At 49.6% G+C, this 23,489-nt stretch overlaps 1 protein-coding gene across 1 annotated transcript in view; it reads left to right on the forward strand.

Moving 5' to 3' along the window:
• Positions 1 to 23,489, forward strand: part of LOC135811291 (DNA-dependent protein kinase catalytic subunit-like) — a 174,372-nt gene that overhangs the window by 111,946 nt on the left and 38,937 nt on the right. The window contains exons 66-82 of the mRNA XM_065324508.1: positions 955 to 1,165; positions 1,502 to 1,691; positions 1,818 to 2,129; positions 4,390 to 4,508; positions 4,763 to 4,894; positions 5,228 to 5,345; positions 5,884 to 6,030; positions 6,513 to 6,648; positions 6,902 to 7,040; positions 8,168 to 8,245; positions 8,603 to 8,728; positions 9,504 to 9,629; positions 15,864 to 15,962; positions 21,398 to 21,506; positions 22,066 to 22,177; positions 22,423 to 22,503; positions 22,938 to 23,097. Coding sequence (XP_065180580.1) covers positions 955 to 1,165; positions 1,502 to 1,691; positions 1,818 to 2,129; positions 4,390 to 4,508; positions 4,763 to 4,894; positions 5,228 to 5,345; positions 5,884 to 6,030; positions 6,513 to 6,648; positions 6,902 to 7,040; positions 8,168 to 8,245; positions 8,603 to 8,728; positions 9,504 to 9,629; positions 15,864 to 15,962; positions 21,398 to 21,506; positions 22,066 to 22,177; positions 22,423 to 22,503; positions 22,938 to 23,097 — 2,395 coding nt within the window. The remainder of the gene's footprint in view (positions 1 to 954; positions 1,166 to 1,501; positions 1,692 to 1,817; positions 2,130 to 4,389; positions 4,509 to 4,762; positions 4,895 to 5,227; positions 5,346 to 5,883; positions 6,031 to 6,512; positions 6,649 to 6,901; positions 7,041 to 8,167; positions 8,246 to 8,602; positions 8,729 to 9,503; positions 9,630 to 15,863; positions 15,963 to 21,397; positions 21,507 to 22,065; positions 22,178 to 22,422; positions 22,504 to 22,937; positions 23,098 to 23,489) is intronic.

The following is a 23,489-nucleotide window of genomic DNA, read 5'->3' on the forward strand; positions in this document are numbered from 1 at the left end:
ACTTTTCGCTCCTGTCATTTCCGTAAAAAAATGCAACGTGGGATGTTGGGGGTTAATGAGAAAAGGTGCGCTTTCCAACGGCCAGAGAGAGTTGGAAAGCTTGTGTCTTTGTGGGTAACTTGAACATTTGGGCTCATGCAAAATCGCACCGATTTTGGGATTTCCCCACAACTTTTTGCTTCAGCAAAAATGTTGTGCTGGACCGCATTCCTGTCACTTCGCAGTGGCTTTTCGGTGGTGCAGTTTGTATCCCACCCTCCCACCCCTGACTTTTGGGTGTGTGTTTATCGATATATCTTATTGGTTTTCTTATTGGCCATGTGGCTGTTGCAGTTACGACTGCTTTTCTTTTTTAGTTAAAAAACGTAGGGGTGGTGTGTGCGTCGTGGGCCATTGTATGGGTACATACAGCTTCAGATTGTATGGCTAGTGACAGGGGGGTTGAGTCTGCAGGGGAAGAATACAGTGATTGACCTGAAGCTGGATGATGACCGTGTGGTGAGTGTGTGGGGGTTTCGAGATGCCTTTTCTGTGTGTTTTGCTGTGCGACTACAGTAGCAGCAGTGTATTGTGCTTATTTTTTCTTATCAGGCCCTATGCATACAATTATTCAAAAAATAAATAAAAAATCAGGAAGGAGATATAATAATATCAATAATAAAGCCATTGCCGAGCCACCGTGCTCACAGCAGAGACTTCTGTGTGTGTTAGTGTTGTGAAAGTGGACCACAAAGACCTCGCCATCAGCATAGAAGGTTTGGTCATATCCGTACTCAGTATTTCCGGTTGTGTGTGTGTGTGTGTGCGCGCGTGCGTGTGTGCATGTGTGTGCGTGTATGCGCGTGGGCACGTGTGTGTGTGTGTGTGTGTGTGTGTGTTTGTGCATGTGTATGTGTGTGTGTGCATCCGTGTGCTTTGTGCGGCACCCACCACTTGTTCATTCACTCCACACAGACTACACATGTTTGCGTTCTGGAATCATGAGACTCGCCTGTCGTCCAAGACCATGGACCGTCTCTCACATCTACTCGGTGTTCTCTATTCAGTCAACACGGAAACACAGTTCCTGAGCTGTGCTACCAATCTGCTGCTTGAGTTGACCTCACGCAGTCCGGATTTCGACCGGCCTATGTTTGACTTTCCGCTAGCCGAGTGCCGCTTTGAGGTGAGACTTGTAGCCGAGAGCTGGTTGCTGTGCTCATTATGGAGGCAACTTCTCATTTGGGGCCTTTGGTGTTTGGAGAGTTGTCTGGACAGGCGTTGAACAATGTTCTGTCCGTAGCAGGCGGCCAATTGTTGTTCATTATGCGAACCCTATGCAACCATAGCCATAATAAGGTTGCATGTACATTGTTGAGTACTCAGGTTTTACACAGATAGATAGAGAGAGAGACAGGTTCGTTGCAACTCTGAATTCCACACGTTCACGATCATCGCATAACCTATATCACGCAAATCACTGATTCTATGTGTTATTAATTTATGATGTTACTCTGTTCAGGATGCACGTACTCTGAACCTTTCCTGGCAGCACCGTCACCTGCTGATGACGCCGATGTTCGCCGCATCTCAGAGTCAGATGCTCGGTGGCGGTGCCGGTGCCACTCTGAGCGGCACACTCGGCGCTTGGATGCCCGGTCAGCTGCGCCAGACGCAGGCACTGGCGTTCACGCCCACACAGGACATGGCAGGTGAGAGATACACACTGTGTGCACTCATCCCTGATTGCTGTAGAGCTATGCTCCATGTCTGTTGCCGTTACACACGACGTTGCCAGCACTTTCGTTTCGTTTTTTTTTTGTGTGTTGTGTCTCCAGCATCACAGCGCGAGTACAGTTGGCTTACACCTCTAGCCCAGTCACAGGATGTGTCGTCCCTGTCGGGCGCGGCGGCAGGCGGTGGCATGCAAGCGTCATCGCTGTCCGCGGACGGTGGTGCTTCTCAGAACATCCTCCTCTTCTCCACGCAGCCCCTCGGTGCTGGTGCCAGCAGTGGTAGTGCTAGTGCTGCTGCTGCCAGGCGCTCTGCCGCTATGCAACGTCGACCATTGCCAGCCTCCAGGACGGCTGGGCCATCGTTCGGTACTCAGCAGCTGCAACCGACATTGGATGCTTCCGCTCAGCTGCAAGGTGAAAGAGCTCAGACTGTGAATACTTCTTCTATTACGTAGTGACTAGTTGAGGGAATATGTATATTCTATTTACGGGTTTCCTATTCTAGATACCGTTTTGGAGTCGCATCTGGCGCCTGGTCATGGGGTGGTGGAGTCCCACCGAAGTGGAAAGGTGGTTCTTGACCCGCCCTGTACGCGAACCCGAGCAGGTTTTATATTTTTTTAAATTCTAAATACAGACTTAGAAGTTGCGACTTCGGCGGTAATAGTCATGCAGTTGATTGTTCCAACTAGGAACACACGCTTCTTGCCGAACTTGAAACTTGACTGACTCACGACTGCCATCCTGAGCACACGAGGAGCAAGTCGCAACTTCCACTCGGCAAACCTGCAAGAAAGCACCACTCCCTGCTCAATACACGGTGTTTCGGGGAATTCATCCCTCATCAGTTGAGCTTGAGTAGGCTGAGGAAGATTGTGCCTGAAAAGCACCACTTATATACTGCTCTCCAGGCCAAACCATCACTAGGGATACAAACTTACAGAGACGCTTTGTTTCCAGCGTGACAAACACCTCGTGAAGCTCCAGGTAGCAGCGTGAGTCAGAGTCGCTCATGGAGTTGTGATAAACAGACGTTGAGAGCCAGTTTAGCTATTCGCAACGCTGTCACCTCCAACAACTAGTCGCACGTCCGCGTGAGGGACAACAATACGAACTTAGAAGTTGCGACTTCGGCGGTAATAGTCATGAAGTTGATTGTTCCAACTAGGAACACACGCTTCTTGCCGAACTTGAAACTTAACTGACTCACGACTGCCATCCGGAGCACACGAGGAGCAAGTCGCAACTTCCACTCGGCAAACCTGCAAGAAAGCACCACTCCCTGCTCAATACACAGTGTTTCGGGGAATTCACCCCTCATCAGTTGAGCTTGAGTAGGCTGAGAAAGATTGTGCCTGAAAAGCACCACTTATATACTGCTCTCCAGGCCAAACCATCTAAATACAGGTTACTGTAAAACATGTAATTTTCGGTGTAACTTTAATTTCGGTGATTTCGGAAGAGAAACCAGGCACCTAAATTTAAATTACACGTAAAAGGCACTAGAGTATGCACTGTATGTGAAGGGAACGCTGGTCACCTAATTCTACATTACACCTGAAACCTGGCAGGTCCCTGGCACCGAAATTTTAATGCACCTAAAATGACATGTTTTACAGTACCTATTCTTTATGCGGATTACCTGTTCCTAATAGTGATTAACCCTTTATTGGCTGGCCCATACATTGATCGAACACCGATGTTCGATGGGGTAGGCATTTTGAAATTATCGTAACTTGGTCAAATCTCGGTCTTTCGGAGAGATCGAAATATGTAGGTCGAAGAGAAAACTCTCAGCTGTCGCCTCAAACAATTTTCAAAGCCATACAAAGAGCGGTTCGTAAGTTATAGCACTCGTAATATTGGTCCCGGGAAATTTGTGCTCAGAGTGCGATGCGTGGGTCAACAGCCGGGATTTTCCCTGCTTGCGTCACCTGTTGACAAGGCTACACCGATTCAACTTCAAAAGCAGGTTCCCGGGAGTGTCTACAACAATTTTGAGTTTGATACTAGCAACAGGAGTGAAATGGTGGATAGAGATAGATCTCGAGCGTGAGCCCAGCGCTGGTGGGCCTTCCCTGGCTTGCTGCGCTGGGCCAGTGCATCCCGTGGAGTCGAGTGTAGGCTTATTGCGCTCCTCTCGTCAAGGCCTTTCCAGGATGCCCAAGATCGTGGAATTTGTCCAGTGCAAACTAAAGTTACGTCCAATTTAGTTACAGGTTTGGCGATTGCGTGGGCTTGTTTATATTTTAATCGGCCAATAAAGGGTTAAACTTCTAAATAGAGATTAGAAACTGGATTGAGGTAGTGGGCAAGCACACGTCTAATTACGAGATCTAGTAAGGCTGTGTACATGTGTGCATACTGTAGTGTGGCGTATAAAAGCATGACCTGTATAGAAGCACGAATAGAAGCCGATTTTTCGAAGCGCGCCGTGACACAGAAGCATGATTTGAATAGAAGCCGCTCTCGGTAAAGTACACGTGCAAGTACATGCATGGCAGTATGCACTGCACAGTATAGACTGATGATGTTGACGTAGAAGCATGTTTTGAAGAGAAGCATGGTTTGAACCCCGGCTTATACGGCCGTAAGCACCTGCTTTTATACGCGACATTACGGTAGTTGTCAGCGCAACAATGTGTTGTTTCTTTTGCTGCTCTGTGCAACTCAGAAACCACTCAGCAGACACAGCAGGAGATCATGTCCTTGAAGAAACGCTTCCTCAAAGACCGCGGCACTTCAGGCCAGGTCTTTGCTCGCATTGAGTCCAGACGCCAGAAGCTCCGCGAGGTAAGGCTGTGCGTGCGGAGAATGGCAGGAGTCATGTTTGTTTAACTGTGTTGGGGGGGGGGGGTGTTGCGCAAACTGCTTTGTTTCAAGGGACGTGTTCTGGAGTTCGATTTTAGCTGCTAGCCGACTCATTGGGCAGGTGTCTGGTCATCCAAGAAAATATTCTAATAAAGTCTCTATCTGCCTTGTGCTCTCCACTGTTTATCTACTGTCCATCATCAACCATGGCCACATTCACGCACGTACACACGTAGGAGCGTTCTCGACAGCAGAAAGAGGCTCGAGAACATCGTGTCGTCATGTACCGCAAGTATCGCGACGGCGACCTTCCTGACATTCAGATCAAGTTCTCGGAGCTCATTCGACCACTGCAAGCATTAGCTCAGGTAACGCTAGACCATTTGCACTGGTACTGCTCTTTCTTTAATATTGTACCTTGTGAAATGAAAGACTCGAGCTTTAGCCAGGTTGATGCTGTTTTGTTTTTTTGATGTTCTGTTTGCTGACGAATGTTTATGCTGTGTTGGAACTCTCTCTACATGTCGGTATCACTTTTTAATTTCATTGCGTAGTCTGGTGTGTGCGTCTGCTGTCTCGTTTGGTCACTTTGGTGTGTGTGTGTGTGTTTGTGCATGCATGTGTGAATATGTGTGTGCACGTGTATGTGTGTGTCCATGTGTATCCGAAATGTACGTGCCTGTACACTTGCATTTGAGTAGCGAGACTCCAGCCTTGCCCGTCTGCTCTTCACCAGTGTGTTTAGTGCTGTGTTTGGTCGTGTGGAAGAGCTGCTGGCAGCACGACATGTAGACGCCACTCGCCAGGCCATGAAGGACGGTAGGAGAAGATATTTCCGATATTGTTGTGCTTTGAAGGGAGTGTTTCATTAGCTTGTGATGTCGTTGGATCTAGACATGATCCGGTTTTATGCATGCTGTATCTCTTTCTTTCGCGTGCTGTCTCTCTCTCTCTCAATCTCTCTCTCTCTCTCTCTCTCTCAATCTCTCTCTCTCTCTCTCTCTCTCTCTCTCTCTCTCTCTCTCTCTTCCTCTCTCTTTCTGCATGCCCACTTCTCTATGCCTCTGTCTGTCTCGGTGTCCGTTTTGTTTATTTGCCCAACTGTCGGTCCGATCAACTGTCCCATTTTCTTCTGCATTTCTCAACCGTTATCGGTCGGTCTGTTGGTCTATTGGTCTGTTGGTTTGTCTGTCTGTCTGTCTGTCTGTCTGTCTTTCTGTCTGTTGGTATGCCCCTCTCTCCGTCCATCTATCCGTCTGTCTGTTTGTCTACTAACCTGTCTCTGCCCCGTCAGCTGTCCATTCGTCTGTCCACATGTCCGTCTGTCTGCTTTCCTCTCTGTGTGTGCCTGCGCTAGGTGTTAATGCGGTGTTATCGTCGTCGACCAGCTACTACGCTCCGTTCATATCTGCTATATTTGACATTAGCTACGACAGCAAACACCTGGATCTGGACCCAGCCACGGCCACTGCCGCTGCTCTTGCTGGCCTCCAGCAAATGTCAGGTGAGTGGTAGATGGGTGGGGGATGTGTTCTGTCCTTCAGATCTCAGTTTCCAGTGTTGTGCCCTGTGTTGTACCCCCTGTGTTGTGCCCTGTATTGTACCCCATCTGCTGTGCCCTGTATTGTACCCCATCTGCTGTGCCCTGTATTGTACCCCATCTGTTGTGCCCTGTATTGTACCCCCTGTGTTGTGCCCTGTACTGTACCCCCTGTGTCATGCCCTGTGTTGTGCCCTCACTCTACTGTGTGAAAATTCTTCTCCCACTACAGTCAACTCCTGATATAACGAACACCAACGTGCAGGAGAATTAGTTCTTTATAGCATAGCCAAAGTTTGTTGTAACAGAAATAGAAACGCGCCTACACCGTGGGTTCAAACTGGGACATGGACAACGGTTCGCTATTTCACAAAATTTGCTATATGTGAGTTTGTTATAAGTGGAGTCGACTGTATGTTTGTCCACCTGCTGTTTGCTTCTGTCAGGTATTGCTGTTCTGGAGCGGCAGCTGATCAGAATGAGTGCTATGCCTACATCCATTGAGCCGGCAGCCAAGCGTCCTCGTCTCAGCCAGCAGAATATGCTACCGGCGAACACCGCCACCTGGATTGAGCTGGGCAGGTACGTGTGTGTGTGTGTGTGTGTGTGTGTGTGTGTGTGTGTGTACATGTATGTGAATGTGCAGATTGCATGCAGAGTATTGGAACGACTGTCGTCGGTTACCTTTTTGACGTGTATATGTGTGCGCGCGCGCGTGTGTATGTGTGTGGGTGTGCGTGCGTGTGTGCGTGCGTGTGTGTGTGTGCGTGCGTGCATGTGTATGTGTGTGTGTGCCATGTGTCACGTGCACCATTTTCACTGTGTCCCCGTGTAGACTGTACAAGTCTGTGGGTGACTGGGACACGGTACGCGGTATATTCGGTAGTGAGGTGGGTACTAAACCACTCACACAGAAAGCTCTGGACGCCGAGGCCAGGGGTGATTATCACCAGGCTCATCAGTACTACAACGAGGTATGTGATCACTGTGTGTGTGTGTGTGTGTGTGTGTGTGTGTGTGTGTGTGTGCGTGCGTGTGTGCGTGCGTATTAGTGTGTGTGTGTGTGTGTGTGTGTGTGTTTGCGTGCACGTGTGTGTGTGTGTGTGTGTGTGTGTGCGCACGCGCGTGTGTGCGTGCGTATTAGTGTGTGTGTGTGTGTGTGTGTGTGTGTGTGTGTGTGTGTGTGTGTGTGCGCGCGTGTGTGTGAGCGTGCTGCGCTCTGCTCGTGGATTCCAAATCCATAGCTGCCAAAGATGGCTCTCTCGTCGTGCCGATTGAACATGGTCCCTGATCTCTTGGCAGACTGCCGACTTTCTGCCGTCGCTCGTCGTTTCCATGTTGTCGGCCCCGCAAGGGGACACGTGACCGTAATGGCAGTGTTTACCAGGACCAGGACCAGGAGCGTGCTGCGTACCGTATTCAACGACCTACCCCATGTCTGTCGGCCCCTCGTATGAGGGGACATGTGACCGTTTTACGGCAATGTTCAGGACAGGACAGGTGTATGTGTGTGTGTGTGTGTGTGCGCGCGCGTTCGCGTGCGTTCGTGCATGTATGTGCAGAACTGCGGTCTCTTTGCCCGCCTGTATGTTTTTTTATTTATTTGACTTCAGCTCATGGTGTGAAGCAGTCGGATAAGTCGGATTCGACAATACATGAATGTCTGTACAGATGTCATTGTGTGTGCCTGGGGCCGTTATCGTTGAGGGCAGCAGCACTGCTCCTCCGGTTGTGGCAAGGCGAGTCTGATAGACTCTTGCACCAGCCTGCGATACTTTTGTGCACTTATCTGTATGCTTGTAAGTCTGTGTATATCATACATGATCGTTTTTCAAAGGTGCTTTCCTATTGGATGCACATATTCATTTCTCCTTCAAACCGGCGAACATGAGTAGCGATGAATCCGAGACCGTTGGTCGGAGGAGTTGCTTCTGCCCTGCGCCCACTTCCATCCAATATGCCACCGCCCCTGCTGTGCAGCATCTGATGGCTCTGTGGTATTAATATTCTGTATGCACGTGCACACACACACACACACACACACACACACACACACGTGTGCACACACACACACACACACACACACACTTGTTTGCTGTAGGCTATGAGCAGCAGGGATTGGCCAGACGGTGCACCGCTGACTTGCGAAGAAGACTTCTGGGAAGACTCCTACATGGCGGTGAGTTTCTGCTTGTAGCACTTACGTTGTGAGGCTGCTGTGGTTCCTGACATCATTGTCGTGCTGAACATAAGCGCCGTCCTGTAATAAGCCCCAAGGTTGAGAGTTGGTTGAAATGCTCAACCCTACCCGGAAATAACTCCCACAAAGCTGTTTTGACACATTGGCAGGTTTCAAAATTTCCAAAACCGTGCAAGTACTTGAATATTCGGTAGAATTGTTTCGCCCCTAATGAAAAGAAGAAGAAGAAGAAGAGTGGTGTTCCATGATGTTTGGTTTTTGCCGTGTTTGTAGGCAAATGATCCATCGTCGTGTACGACTGTGTGTTTCCGTGTAACTTTGTCTCTCTTGTGACAGAGTCTAAATCAACTGACGCAATGGCAAGACCTGGAGAAGATGGTGATGCAGCAGATTGGTGATGACGACGAGGCTGATGGTGCTGTGGCTAACCTGGACAACATCTGGACTGATGCATTCTATCAGGTACTTGTAACTATGCTGCTGCTAGCCCTAGCTAGGTTAACATCAGGACGCACAACTTGGTGACGAGGGAATGGGGAGGAGGGGGAAGGGCGAGGGGGAATTGGAAGGGGGGTACCTGATAGTTGAGCGCACATCATGAGTCTAGCCCTAAACACTTGGGTGCTCACTTACCAACTTCTTCGCACAACTGCAGTCACTGTAGACCTCTCATGCTTTCATACAGGTACATAGATCTTTGGGACGTGAATGCGCGTTCGCTATCTGGGCTCGACGGTTCATGAAAGCTCAGCAGAAGCTCGGCCTCGGTTATGCGAATGCACGTCTCTTCATTCGGCGGCTGCTCCGAGTGGAGTGTTGCCTCGTGTTCGTTTTGTCATCAAATAAAACTTTCTATTGTGATGCCGGTATTATTGTTCCAGGGGAGAATGATGAGGTAGAAATAAAGTAAAAACTGGTTTGTCCGAAATTAGATGAGTTCTTCTTTTGTTTCTGTGTGTGTGTGTGTGTGTGTGTGTGTGTGTGTGTGTGTGTGTGTGTGTGTGTGTGTGTGTGTGTGTGTGTGTGTGTGTGTGTGTGTGTGTGTGTGTGTGTGTGTGTGTGTGTGTGTGTGTGTGTGTGTGTGTGTGTGTGTGTGTGTGTGTGTGTGTGTGTGTGTGTGTGTGTGTGTGTGTGTGTGTGTGTGTGTGTGTGTGTGTGTGTGTGTGTGTGTGTGTGTGTGTGTGTGTGTGTGTGTGTGTGTGTGTGTGTGTGTGTGTGTGTGTGTTTTGTTTGCCAGGAGCACTACTTGCCATACTTGTTACGTAGTAAGTTGAAGCTGGCATCGTCTGGAGAACACGATGCCAACTTCCTGTCGTTTGTCAGTTCAGCTATGAAAGACTCTCAGCATCGTGCTGTGTTGGAGGTAAGTTTGAAATTCTGATGGTGGTGATGGTGGCAATGGTGGTGGTGCTGCTGCTGCTGCTGTTGGTAGTGACAGTAACAGGGGCAGGGGCAGTGAACACATCGGTGGTGGTGACTATGGTGGTGAGTGTGGTGTTGGTGCTACAGGGGGCATTGATCCTGGTGGTGATGGTGTTGGTGCTACAGGGGGCATTGATCCTGGTGGTGATGGTGATGGTGCTACAGGGGGCATTGATCCTGGTGGTGATGGTGATGGTGCTACAGGGTGTCGTAATATCTGGACTCTATTATGCGTACACTACTGTACACTTATGACTGTATGCGTTGCATGCTGTATGTACGTCACACAGGCCGTTTCCCGTAGGCCAGAACTTTGATGTGCTTCACTGGCTCGGGACTTCTCTTGTTTTTGACTTACCTACTGGTTGTGCATTTCTTGCTCCTCATTAGTTTACTCGTCCATGTCTCCTTGTCCCTATTGAGAATAATACTACATGGTGTCAGAATTGGGCTGCTGATAACGATGGCTGGATTTTCTATTCCATCCATGAGATGGCAGTCAGACAACCTCCCGGAGGAATTCGCCTCGTTTAGGCAGTATTGTGAATTGATTTTCGGAGGTCCGTACTCAGCGAAGTCAGCGAAAGAGCAATGCTCATATATCCTCCTTTGGATAGGCCGACCTGGTGTGGACATCTACAATTCGTGGACATTTGCAGACGAAGCTGACCGCTTCAAAGTGGACGAATTACTTTCCCGTTTTCAGGCCCACCTGCAGCCGAAAGTAAACGCGTGGCTGGCCCGTTTCCAGCTTCAACAGCAACGGCAAAATGTGGGGGAAACCACTGACGATTTTCTCTGTCGCTGTCGGAACTTGGCAGTGAAGTGCAAATTTGCCGATGCCGGTGAAGTCAACACCCGTTTGCTAGAGCAGCTGATTGTCGGCACCCGACATAAAACGGTACAGGAGAAGCTGTTGGAGAAGGGCGACCAGTTGTCGTCTCTTGACGAAGGGCTGGAAGTTGCGAGGACACATGAAGCTACAGCTACCCAGATGGCTCAGCTAACCGGGTCTCGCTCCGCCAGTGTTAGCCCTGCTGACGTATCCTTTGTTAAAAAGTCTGCTCCGAAGAGATCCAAGGATTTCAAGAAAAAACAACAAAAAAAGAGTTGTCAATTCTGTGGGAAGGAAGACCATGATCGTGCAGTATGCCCAGCTCGATCAGCTGAGTGTAATTTCTGTAAGAAACAAGGGCACTTTGCTACTGTGTGCCAGAAGAAGCAACGATCCTGTGACGCTGTACATACTGTACCGCCAGATGCGCATGCCCCTGGCATGTTTCTCGGCAGCGTCGATGCCGGACGTGACCCTTGGTCTGTGTCGGTGGAAGTCAACAATTCCCCAGTCATGATGAAGATCGACACCGGAGCCGATGTCTCTGTAATTCCAGCAAGTGTATTCCGCCTGTTAGATGCGCAGGCCCTGCGACCCAGTCGTCGTACCCTGATGTCTGCTAACTCAAGCGTCCTCGACGTAGCTGGCGTGTTCGACGCAGTGGTAACACATGCGGGCAAGTCGTCTCGCCAAGAGATTTTCGTTGCCAACAACCTCAAGCAGGCCCTCCTAGGACGCCCTGCAATAGTCGCCTTGGACCTCCTGGACGTCAAGGCTGACATCTCTGAAGTATCGAGCGGTATTCGCGACACCGCGACAGCACGAGCTGCATACCCCGATTTGTTCAAACCTCTCGGCAGGTTCACTGGAGAGCCTCACTGCATTCGCCTCGAAGAAGGCGCCAAACCATTTGCTCTGTCCTGCCCGCGCGACAATGTGGCAATACCGCTAATGCCGATTGTTAAAGCGGAGCTTGAGAAGATGGAAAAGCAAGGCGTCATCGTCCCTGTCGACGAACCAACTGATTGGTGTGCTGGCCTTGTTGTTGTCGCCAAACCTGGAGGGGAGGCAGTCCGTCTGTGCGTTGACTACACACGTCTCAACCAACACGTTCGTCGTGAGCAGTTCGTCTTGCCGGCGGTAGACCACACGCTGGGTCAGTTGGGCGGTGCCAAGTATTTCACAAAGCTTGACGCCAACTCTGGGTTTTACCAAGTGCCCTTGGCCAAGGAATCCCAGAAGTTGACCACATTTATCACCCCGTTTGGGCGTTTCATGTTCACGCGTCTACCATTCGGTATTTGTTCGGCTCCCGAACATTTTCAGAAACGAATGGCTCGGATCTTGAACGGTGTGGTTGGTACCGCATGTCAGATGGACGACGCTCTAGTGTTCGGTAGCACTGAAGAGGAACATGATAACCGGCTGCACCAGGTGCTACAACGGCTCAGCGACAACGGCGTCACACTCAACCCTGACAAGTGTCTCTTCAAAGTCACTTCTGCCAAGTTCTTGGGTCATATCATCGACCAAGACGGCATCCACTCTGATCCCCAGAAGGTGCAGGGCATTCAAGACTTCACGCCATGCCAGGATGTCGCGGATGTGAGAAGCTTTCTCGGCCTCGTCAACCAGCTTGGCAAGTTCTCTCCCTCACTTGCTTCCGTCTCACAGCCGATCCGCGACCTTCTCAAGAAAGGCAATGCCTGGTCCTGGGGACCCCCTCAGCAATCGGCATTTGAAGAGATTAAGGCTCTTCTGTCGTGTACGCCTGTTCTTGCTCTGTACTCTCCCGAGTACCCAACTATTGTCTCTGCAGACGCCTCGAGCTATGGTCTCGGTGCCGTTATCAAGCAGCAACAGCCGTCCGGCGATTGGAAACCCGTATCGTTCCAGTCTCGTGCACTACTGCCGGCAGAGCGTCGCTATGCTCAAATAGAAAAGGAAGCTCTTGGCCTCACCTGGGCTTGCAACCGATTCTCTGATTACCTCATCGGTAAGAGATTCACGCTGGAAACAGATCACAAGCCTCTGGTGCCCCTGTTCAGCACCAGTGCTCTCGACTCTATCCCTCCACGTGTACTCCGGTTCCGGCTCAACCTGATGCGATTTGATTTCGACATCGTACACATCCCTGGCAAAGATCTAATCGTTGCTGATGCCTTATCTAGGTCACCTGCGTCGCGTCCTCTGTCCGCTGATGACGTCCGCCTCCTCGACGACGCAGAAGCTTTTCTCGACAGTGTGGTTTCTCATCTCCCTGCGTCCGATGCAAGACTGAGTGAGATTCAACACCAGCAGGCTCAAGACCCAGTGTGTCAACATCTTGTGCAGTACACTCTGTCCGGTTGGCCAAGTTTACAGTCTGCTCCAGTGTCCGTTAAGCCCTACTACGCATCCCGGCAGTCATTCTGTATCACAGATGGCCTGCTCCTGTACGGTTCCAGAATCGTCATCCCGGACCAGCTCCGTCCAGAAGTCCTCCAGCAGCTCCATGCTGGTCACCTCGGCATCACGAAGACCCGCGAAAGGGCTCGCCAGTCAGTTTGGTGGCCAGGTCTAAGCGCCCAGTTGGCTGATATCGTGTCCAATTGCCAAGCCTGCGCTCGTGACAAGCCAACGCCAATGGAGCCCCTGCTGTCCTCACGTCTTCCCGAGTTCCCGTGGCAGGAAGTCGCTGCCGATTTCATGCAGTTCCAAGGCTCTCAGTACCTAGTTGTCGTCGACTACTACTCCCGATGGATCGAGCTTGCTCAGATGTCCCGTACTTCTGCAGCTTCTCTCATCACGCAACTGAAGTCCATGTTTGCGCGTCACGGCAATCCAGATGTGTTTGTTTCGGACAATGGTCCCCCATTCACAAGTGCAGAGGTTTCAGCATGGCTTCAAGAGCAAGGAACCACCCAGCGCACGAGCAGCCCTCTTCATCCGCAAGGCAACGGCTTAGTGGAACGCGCAGTGCAGACCCTAAAGCATTTGCTGGTGAGGGGAGGTGATCCGTATGTTGCTCTGCAGAGCTATCGTGCCAGTCTACTAGCACATGGCTTCAGTCCTGCGGAGCTCCTCATGGGCCGCCGCATCCAGACGCGTTTACCCATGTCGGCAGACGTTCGACGGCCATACCTCGTAGATCGCACAGCGTTTGCCGCTAAAGACGCCTCTCTGAAGTCCCGGCAAGCGTCGGATTTCAACTCCCGCCATCGCGCTCTCGATGCTACGCCACTGGTCCCGGGTACCGCTGTCTTTGTTCCGGATAGGAAAGAGCCTGGTATTGTCACTGCCGAGCATTCCACCAGGTCGCTTATCGTGGAGACGCCATCCGGTTCGGTTCTCCGCCGCAACCGCAGTGACCTCATCGTCGATCCGCCTGCAGGTTCTGCTAACGACGCTGTGGACAATGGTGAGCCAGCGTCACCTGCCCAACGTCCATCTCCAGGTACTCCCGTCCCTGAGCGTTCCGGTAGAGTTACCCGTTCTGGACGTGCCGTTCATACTCCTATCAGATTCCGTTAATCATTTAGCGTTACTCTTTCGTCTTCAGCATTATTCCTGTTTTGCTAACTTATCGCTCTCTTGCTGCGCGCCCTGAAAGGGGAGATGTCGTAATATCTGGACTCTATTATGCGTACACTACTGTACACTTATGACTGTATGCGTTGCATGCTGTATGTACGTCACACAGGCCGTTTCCCGTAGGCCAGAACTTTGATGTGCTTCACTGGCTCGGGACTTCTCTTGTTTTTGACTTACCTACTGGTTGTGCATTTCTTGCTCCTCATTAGTTTACTCGTCCATGTCTCCTTGTCCCTATTGAGAATAATACTACACAGGGGGCATTGATCCTGGTGGTGATGGTGATGGTGCTAACTTACAGGGGGCATTGATCCTGGTGGTGATGGTGATGGTGCTACAGGGGGCATTGATCCCGGTGGTGATGGTGATGGTGCTACAGGGGGCATTGATCCTGGTGGTGATGGTGATGGTGCTACAGGGGGCATTGATCCTGGTGGTGATGGTGATGGTGCTACAGGGGGCATTGATCCTGGTGGTGATGGTGATGGTGCTACAGGGGGCATTGATCCTGGTGGTGATGGTGATGGTGCTACAGGGGGCATTGATCCTGGTGGTGATGGTGATGGTGCTACAGGGGGCATTGATCCTGGTGGTGATGGTGATGGTGCTACAGGGGGCATTGATCCTGGTGGTGATGGTGATGGTGCTACAGGGGGCATTGATCCCGGTGGTGATGGTGATGGTGCTACAGGGGGCATTGATCCTGGTGGTGATGGTGATGGTGCTACAGGGGGCATTGATCCTGGTGGTGATGGTGATGGTGCTACAGGGGGCATTGATCCTGGTGGTGATGGTGATGGTGCTACAGGGGGCATTGATCCTGGTGGTGATGGTGATGGTGCTACAGGGGGCATTGATCCTGGTGGTGATGGTGATGGTGCTACAGGGGGCATTGATCCTGGTGGTGATGGTGATGGTGCTACAGGGGGCATTGATCCTGGTGGTGATGGTGATGGTGCTACAGGGGGCATTGATCCTGGTGGTGATGGTGATGGTGCTACAGGGGGCATTGATCCTGGTGGTGATGGTGATGGTGCTACAGGGGGCATTGATCCTGGTGGTGATGGTGATGGTGCTACAGGGGGCATTGATCCTGGTGGTGATGGTGATGGTGCTACAGGGGGCATTGATCCTGGTGGTGATGGTGATGGTGCTACAGGGGGCATTGATCCTGGTGGTGATGGTGATGGTGCTACAGGGGGCATTGATCCTGGTGGTGATGGTGATGGTGCTACAGGGGGCATTGATCCTGGTGGTGATGGTGATGGTGCTACAGGGGGCATTGATCCTGGTGGTGATGGTGATGGTGCTACAGGGGGCATTGATCCTGGTGGTGATGGTGATGGTGCTACAGGGGGCATTGATCCTGGTGGTGATGGTGATGGTGCTACAGGGGGCATTGATCCTGGTGGTGATGGTGATGGTGCTACAGGGGGCATTGATCCTGGTGGTGATGGTGATGGTGACAGTGACAGTGTCAGTGGTGGTGGTGGCTCTGAGGCCAAAGTCCGGAGACATGCATGCTGGCAGTGATACTGGTAATGCTCTCGTCGGGTTGGGAGTTATTCAGTAGCAGCACCGCTCTTAGTATGCTTAGCACTGCTTACATATATACTTGCTCAAAGGGTGATGTATTTGTGCTTGTGTGTGTGTGTGTGTGTGTGTGTGTATGTGTGTGTGTGTGTGTGTGTGTGTGTGTGTGTGTGTGTGTGTGTGTGTGTGTGTGTGTGTGTGTATGTCCTTCTCTGTACCGTGTGAACGTCTCAGTCGCGACATTCGTACGACCTTGCACTGCTCTTCATTCTGCAAGACGACTTTGACCGTGCACGCTACTACGTGAGGCAAAGCCTGGACGGATTCTTGGAGGTATATTACTCTGTGTCTGCGTCCGTGCCCATGTATGTGTCTGTGAGAAAATCTGTGGGTGCACATCCAGTGCATTTGCAGATTTGCGTGCTTCTCTTGCGACAGGCGTATACATGATACATGCTACATGATACATGGTGTGTGTTGTGTATCCACGTACACCCTACATGCAGTCTCACACGCAGCTCACCAGAGTCAACCAGCCGGCATGGATACATGTAGAGTAAGACCATGATTCAGAGCATGCGCAATGAGTATATACAAATGCATACAGAGTACATAATATATTACATCAGAGTGCATATATAACAATATCCCCCTCGCAAAAAGAGGTAACACCGAAAACAAAACATTTTCATGACAAGGAATAATAGCATAGAACAGACAATGTAATAATGTACCATCGTCTGACGTGCCAATTATCAAAGTTCAATGTTCTATGTGTGGTATGTACTATACAGAGCATTATACTGATATATACAAATGCAACAAGAGAACCACGTACATGCATTCACGATCATCTCAATCAATCCATGCAAATAATATAATAATTACATATCCTACATGTATAAAATGTCTCATCCGTTATACCGAGCTGGTCTTACGACTGACCGACCAGATCGAGTCACCTGCCGGTCAACAGGTACAGCATCAGCTGGGGCTGTAGAAGCTAACGACTGTTGACCCTGCTCATCCTGCGACTGTTGCATGGGCTGCTCTTTCTGCTGTGAAGTCGTCGGCTGTTGAGCCTTCTGAGGCGGCAACTGCTGTGGCACCTGCTGCTGCTGCGGCTGAGGCTGTTGCTGTTGTGGTGACAGTTGTTGTTGCTGCTGCTGCTGCGGCTGGAGTTGTTGCTGCTGCGGCTGGAGTTGTTGCTGCTGTGGTGCAGAACGTGTCTGTTCTGCTAACTGAGAAAGTGGTATTGAACGTGGCCGGAGTTGGTTACGGTGTCGTTTCCAGACCACATCATTTACCTGGACAGAGTAATTCATAGCACTGCAGATAGAGAGAACAACACCAGGGACCCAGGTTGTACCATGGTTTTGAAAACGTAACGCAAACACAGCATCACCCGGTTTGTATTCTGGTAGCAAATGCTGGTTTTGATTGAAAGATTGTGCCTCCGCATTCCGTGTTGTTTTCAAAGCATCATAACGTAGTCGTGGTTGGCGATTAAATAGCATTTCTGCCGGTGATTTACCATTCGCCGTAGGAGTTGACCGAAATGTCATTAGAAATCGTTGTAGTCGTGTATCTAGGTCGTCACCTTCTGTTCCCATTGCTTTCATTTTAGCTTTAAAATGACCGACATATCGCTCAGCGAGACCGTTTGTCTCCGGATGGCCTGGAGCTGAACGAGTGTGTGCGATTCCATTTTTCTGGAGAAACGAGGTAAATTCAGCACTAGTGAACTGGGTCCCATTATCACTAACGATGTGAGTGGGTAGACCGAATGTGGCAAACAAACGTCTCAAAGCTTTGATAGTACCCGTTGATGTAGCATGTGTCATCGGGACAATTTCCAGATATTTCGTATACGCATCGACAATCACCAGAAACATTTTGCCCATGAATGGACCCGCAAAGTCTATGTGCAGACGACGCCATGGACCCGACGGCCATGACCAGGTAGCATAGGATTTACTAGGTTTGCGTGCCTGTTCTTGACACGTAGCGCACATTTTGGTGGTATCTTCAATTTCGTCATCCATCTTTGGCCACCAGAAATATCGACGTGCCATACGTTTCATTCGTACAGCGCCTGTGTGTTCCGAGTGCAATTCACTCAAGAGCATCGCGCGCAAAGCCATGGGGATTACCACTCGTTCATTCCAGAGTAATACATCATTTACAATAGATAGTTCCCAGCGCTTTACAAAGTACGGCTGTAACTCCACCTCTTTCACATGCTCTGGCCAACCATTCAAAGTGTAGTGACGAACACGCTCTAGAACTGGATCATCTCCAGTGGCATTCAATACAACTTGAGCATCAATGAGCTCGTCCTCAATGAAAAGTACACGTGTTTCACCTAGTTCCGGGGTAGAAGGATTTCCAGAAATTGGTTTTCTAGACATGAAATCTGCCAGAACATTTGCCTTTCCCGCAATGTGTTGGATGGTGTAGTCATACGCTGAAAGTAATAACTTCCATTTCTTTAATCTGGAAGAAACCAGGAACGGAACACCTTCCTGCATGCCGAACAATTTCACCAGAGGTTTGTGATCAGTTTCAAGGACAAATTTCTTTCCCAGGAGATATTGGCGAAATTTGGTTGCACCAAACACAAGAGCGAGTGACTCCCGTTCAATATTTGAATAGTTTCTCTCCGCTTTATTCAACAGACGAGACGCATACGAAATGGGTTGGTAATCACCATTTTCGTTTTTCTGTAAAAGAACCGCACCAAGACCCGTTCCTGATGCGTCGCATTGCAAGACATGCTCCAGACCCGCCGAATAGTGCGCCAAAACCTCCGTGGAACATAAAGCATTCTTTATCGTAAGGAACGCTGTCTGTTCAGAATCTGACCATCTCCAAACAGTATCTTTCTTTAGCAGAGCGTAAAGTGGCGCCATAATCCGAGCAAAATTGGGTATGAATTTGCGAACATAATTCGCAGACCCAATAAACGATTGAAGCTCACTGACGGACGTAGGAGCATTGGCATTAACCATAGCCTCGATTCTTCCTGGCGAAGGCGCCATACCACTCGCACTCAAAGTATGACCAAGGTACGAGACTTGCGGTAGCATGAACTCGGTTTTCGTGGCTTTCAAACGCATGCCCGCATCTTGTAGCCGCTGCAAAACCATTTCCAGATTTCTTTTGTGCTCTGCATCATTTCGACCTGTGACTAGAATATCATCTACATACACAATGCAGCCATCGATACCCGCCAGGAGAGTCTCCATAGTACGCTGAAATATGGAGACTGCTGAATGAATGCCAAACGGTAGACGTACATATTCAAACAGACCACGGTGGGTATTGATTGTAGTATACCCCCTCGACTTAGGATCAAGCTCTAGCTGGTGGTACGCCTGAGATAAATCAAGCTTCGTAAACTTCTGCCCACCATTCAACTTGGCACGAATTTCGTCTATGGTAGGTAACGGATATTTTTCTAAATCCGAATTAGCATTGATGGTGCGCGAGTAATCAGCACAGATACGTACATTTCCGTCTGGTTTTTGAACCGGAACCGTAGGTGAAGCCCATTTCGAAAATTCAACTTTGCGTATTACACCTTCCTCCTCCAGTTTAGAGAGGCCTTGCTCGTATTTCTCCCGGATTGCAAATGGTACTGAACGAGCCTTCATGTACACAGGTTTTGAATCATTTACACGCAAAGTGACCTGAGTTGAATTTAATTTGCCGACAGTTGACGTGTCAAACAAACTCTCAAATTTCTGAAGCATTTCCTCCTGCAGCTTTGCGCGTATAAGAGCATTATCAATTTCAGACTTCACCGAGAATATTTCCCTCCATTCTAGTTTGAAAAGTGAGAGAAGATCTCTGCCCAACAGAGATGGACCATTTGTATCGACAATGCGCAAGAGAACAGTGTGCTTTTGCCCATTTATTGACACTGGAAATTTCCCTTCACCTAAACAGGGGATGATGGAACCGGAAAACCCAATGAGCTGGACTGATTGAGTTACAAGAGACGACACTGGTGCACCCAATTTCTCGTAATCAGATTTGGTGATGATGGATACAGCACTACCTGTATCGATTTCCATGCAAATTGGTGAACAAACATCATTGATTTCCGCCATTACAGTATACGGAGGGTGTTTTCCACTACCCGATCGAATCTTGTAGATAGGCATATCATCAACATCACAATCAGAAACGATCTCACCTCGATCATCAGGTTCGTCATCCACGTGGTGAATTTCACCTCGTTTCTGCTTGGTGATGCAGGCTCTTTCGAGATGTCCTCGTTTCTTGCAGTATCGACAAGTAGTAGATCGATGAGGACACTTGTCAGCCATATGCAAATCAGATGTACAACGATAACAAACCTTGCCCTTCGTCGACTTTGACCCTTTCTGGTCCTGCGAGTGATTTGGCTTTCTAGATGCACTTGCTGACTTGGATTTACTGGTAGTGGTAGCTCTCATCTTGTTGACTGACTCGGACGGCGTAGATGTTGATCTAGTACTAGTAGTAGTACCTGGAGTAAGCTGCTCAGCAAACATGATGGCGCGCTCCTCCCGTAAAGCGATATCCAGCACATCCTGAAACTTCTTCGTCTTGCTGTCAGGACTAGTCAGAATCGTCCGCTTGATCTCCTGACTGTAGACTCCTGCCATAAATTGATCTTTTAGGGATCTGTCTAAATGCGACCCAAAGTCGCAGGCTACTGCCGCACGTTTCAAACGATTTGCGTAATCTACCAGCTTTTCCGCTGGTCTCTGGTTGCAATCGCGAAATTGAAAAGAAGAAGTCATCGTGGAACGCTCCACTCTGTAATATCCATTCAGTAGGTCACAAATCTGCTCGAAGGTCTTGTCCGATATTGACTCCGGCAGACAGAGGTTCCGCAAAGTGGAGTAGACGTCTTTCGACAGTGAAGAGATTAGATGTGCAATCATCTTCTTACGTACGCGTTCTTTCTCCGATGAGTTTGCACTGGCTGAAACAACACCGATGTCATTTGCGAGAAAATAAAACTCAAGCCGTTCCCGGTACTCCGCAAAGTCCCCGCCAGAAAACTGCTCCAGGGTGGCCTTCCCTGAAGAGGCCATGGTTTACCAAATTCTCGCAAGCACTCAACTAAACAAATTATCTCAAAACAAAATTTTCATCTTCGTCGCCATTTGTTGTGTATCCACGTACACCCTACATGCAGTCTCACACGCAGCTCACCAGAGTCAACCAGCCGGCATGGATACATGTAGAGTAAGACCATGATTCAGAGCATGCGCAATGAGTATATACAAATGCATACAGAGTACATAATATATTACATCAGAGTGCATATATAACAGTGTGTCTGTGTCAGGTCAGTGTGATATGTGTGTCAGTGTTGCTGGCTGTTTATCTATCTATCTCTGTACCGCTGTGTGTCGTATTCCTCGGTCAGCATATGTTCTTTTGTGTGTTCTTGTGTGTGTGTGTGTGTGTGTACCTTGTACCCCGTGACACACCTGCCTCTGTATATTTATCTTCAACTGTCTGACGAGTGTTTCACACGAAACTCCGAGTAACGGCGGTAAAAGGTGTGCTTGCTTCATTGCTGTGTGATCATTGCATCTTCAACGCCGTGTGAATGCAAATGCCGCTGTCTGATGATGATGATGATGATGATGATGATGATGATGATGATGATGATGGCTGAAATGCATGAAACTTGAAGTTAGAGCTACACAGCCTTTCGCCTCTGTTGTAACGTTATATGTGCCTTCGACTCTGTGTGCTTATAGGAATGGAGCAGTTTGAGCACACTGATGGTCAACAGTCGCACAAGCCGCCTGCAGTCTCTGCAACGCCTCACAGAGATGCACGAGTTCCTTGCCTTCGTCGAGAACACGCGTGAGTGAAAGTGTGTGCTTGTGTGTCCAGTACCTGGGTGTGTATGCGTGTGGATGTGGACCGTGTGGACCGTGTGGGTGGGTGGGTGGGTGTGTGTGTGGGGATGTTGTGAATATTGAAAGTCTGTAGAATGTAGTGTGTGGTGTAGATGGACTATACGAGGGGTTGAGTGGCATCGGAAGGAGTAGCCATGGACCAGCACCATTATGCCCTTCACTCTTGTCTACTCGTCCGAGATTAAAGGTAATACCCATGGTCATGGCGGTTAGTCAAGTGGACGTGTTTGCTACCGCAAGTATGTTTTCGGATAGCATGTGTTCTTATTTTGTTCATCATCGAATTGATGCGGGAAACTTTTTTTGCCATGGATTTTCAAGTACATGTACTCCCTGATGAAGCCCCAAGGCCGAACATTTCGAGAGATATTTAGTACGACGATTGCAGTGTAAGATAAGATCGTGGTGGCGAAGAAGCAGATTGAGACATGATTAATTGGCTCCAGTGGGGCCTCCGCCTATCGAAGAAGACGTTCAAGTACCGTTTGCTGACTCTTCCACAGGTAACCTGGATGGATTCACACCGGCTGCCACACTGTTGAGAAAGTGGTCGTGTAGATTACCTGACAATCGCCTGGATCCCATACACATCTGGGATGACATCGTTCAGAACAGGTAAGTCTGGCCTTCCTCATTCTCATCATCTTCTCCGTAAGGAGAATATGTAGTGTTTGGCGTCCCTTTATTTCCGTCATACTGGTCACTGTGCGTATACGTGTGTATTGGTATGCATGGTACATGGTGTGGGGGGGGGGGGGGATTCATGGTTTTTTGTTCGTGTGTTAATGTTAACCAGCGTGGCGCGGATGTGGATTTATTTACACCTGGTACGTTTGAATGCACTGTTGTATCCAATGCAGATGTGTAATGATGGACAAGCTGCAGGTTGTGTTTGAGAAGCAGCATGGAGCTGGTGTTGCTGCCAATGCATCCAGTACTAGGTAAGCAGCTAGTGAGAATATGGTTTAACCGTTCCAAACGTATTCCATTTCTAACCAACATTGCCCGATTTAGGTGCAAAAAATCAACCCCCGTTTCGTGCTTCTTGCGTGCACACATAGAATTCTCTCATTTGACTGGAAGTCTAACCTACATGAAACACAAGGCCTTCGTAACGTACATGGGCATGGGGGGGGGGGGGGGACGCGTGCACCCCCCCCCCCCCCTAACAATTTCCACCTAGGTTCAGCACGCACATAATGACCATGAATGACATGCACCAGCCAACCTACACATGTAGATATGCGGCCGTGCACCCCCTCCCCCCCCCCCCCCCCCTAAAAGGGGGACCAGCTACGCCCCTGATCCTTGTTTATCTTTTCTACTGTGCATTCTGTACTCTGGCATTCTGTACTCTGGCGTTCTGTGTCTGTAGTCTCAACGACAGTCTCCTTGACGACGCGCCGATGGACGTGAGCGGACCCGGCGGCTATGTTGCCGTGGATACGGTGACGTCGCTGGACGCGTTCCGAGAGCTGTGTCTGCGCGAGCGCACGGCGTTGTACCTGACAGCTGCTGGTAGTGCACGTGTTCAGGTAGAGTGTTAGCAGTTCATTTTGGAATTAATGTTACTCCCTCTACTAGTACATACGGGCAATAAGTTAGTGCAGGTTTCATGTAATCTTCATACTGCAGTGCTGGCAAGTGAAATCCGACCCCCTGAGCGATGTGCTCACATCGCAAAGACCCAGCACGGGATAGCAACCCTACGAAATAGAGACGGCTAGAATGTGAACGCACTGCTCCGGGGGTCGGGTTTCAGTGGCCACCGGTGTAGTACCAGTAGGCTTCCCACCACTTGCTTGTACAGGACAATTCCACTACAACTCGCAATGCACTAGAGCTGCTTGTACCTGGTGAATTTGGGACCCCCCCCCCCCCGCAAAGGTGCCAGCTATGTTTCATGCATAAAGTTGTCTTGGGTTCT

This window comes from Sycon ciliatum, chromosome 3 (assembly GCF_964019385.1).
Source record: "Sycon ciliatum chromosome 3, ocSycCili1.1, whole genome shotgun sequence".
In the NCBI taxonomy this organism is placed as follows: domain Eukaryota; kingdom Metazoa; phylum Porifera; class Calcarea; order Leucosolenida; family Sycettidae; genus Sycon; species Sycon ciliatum.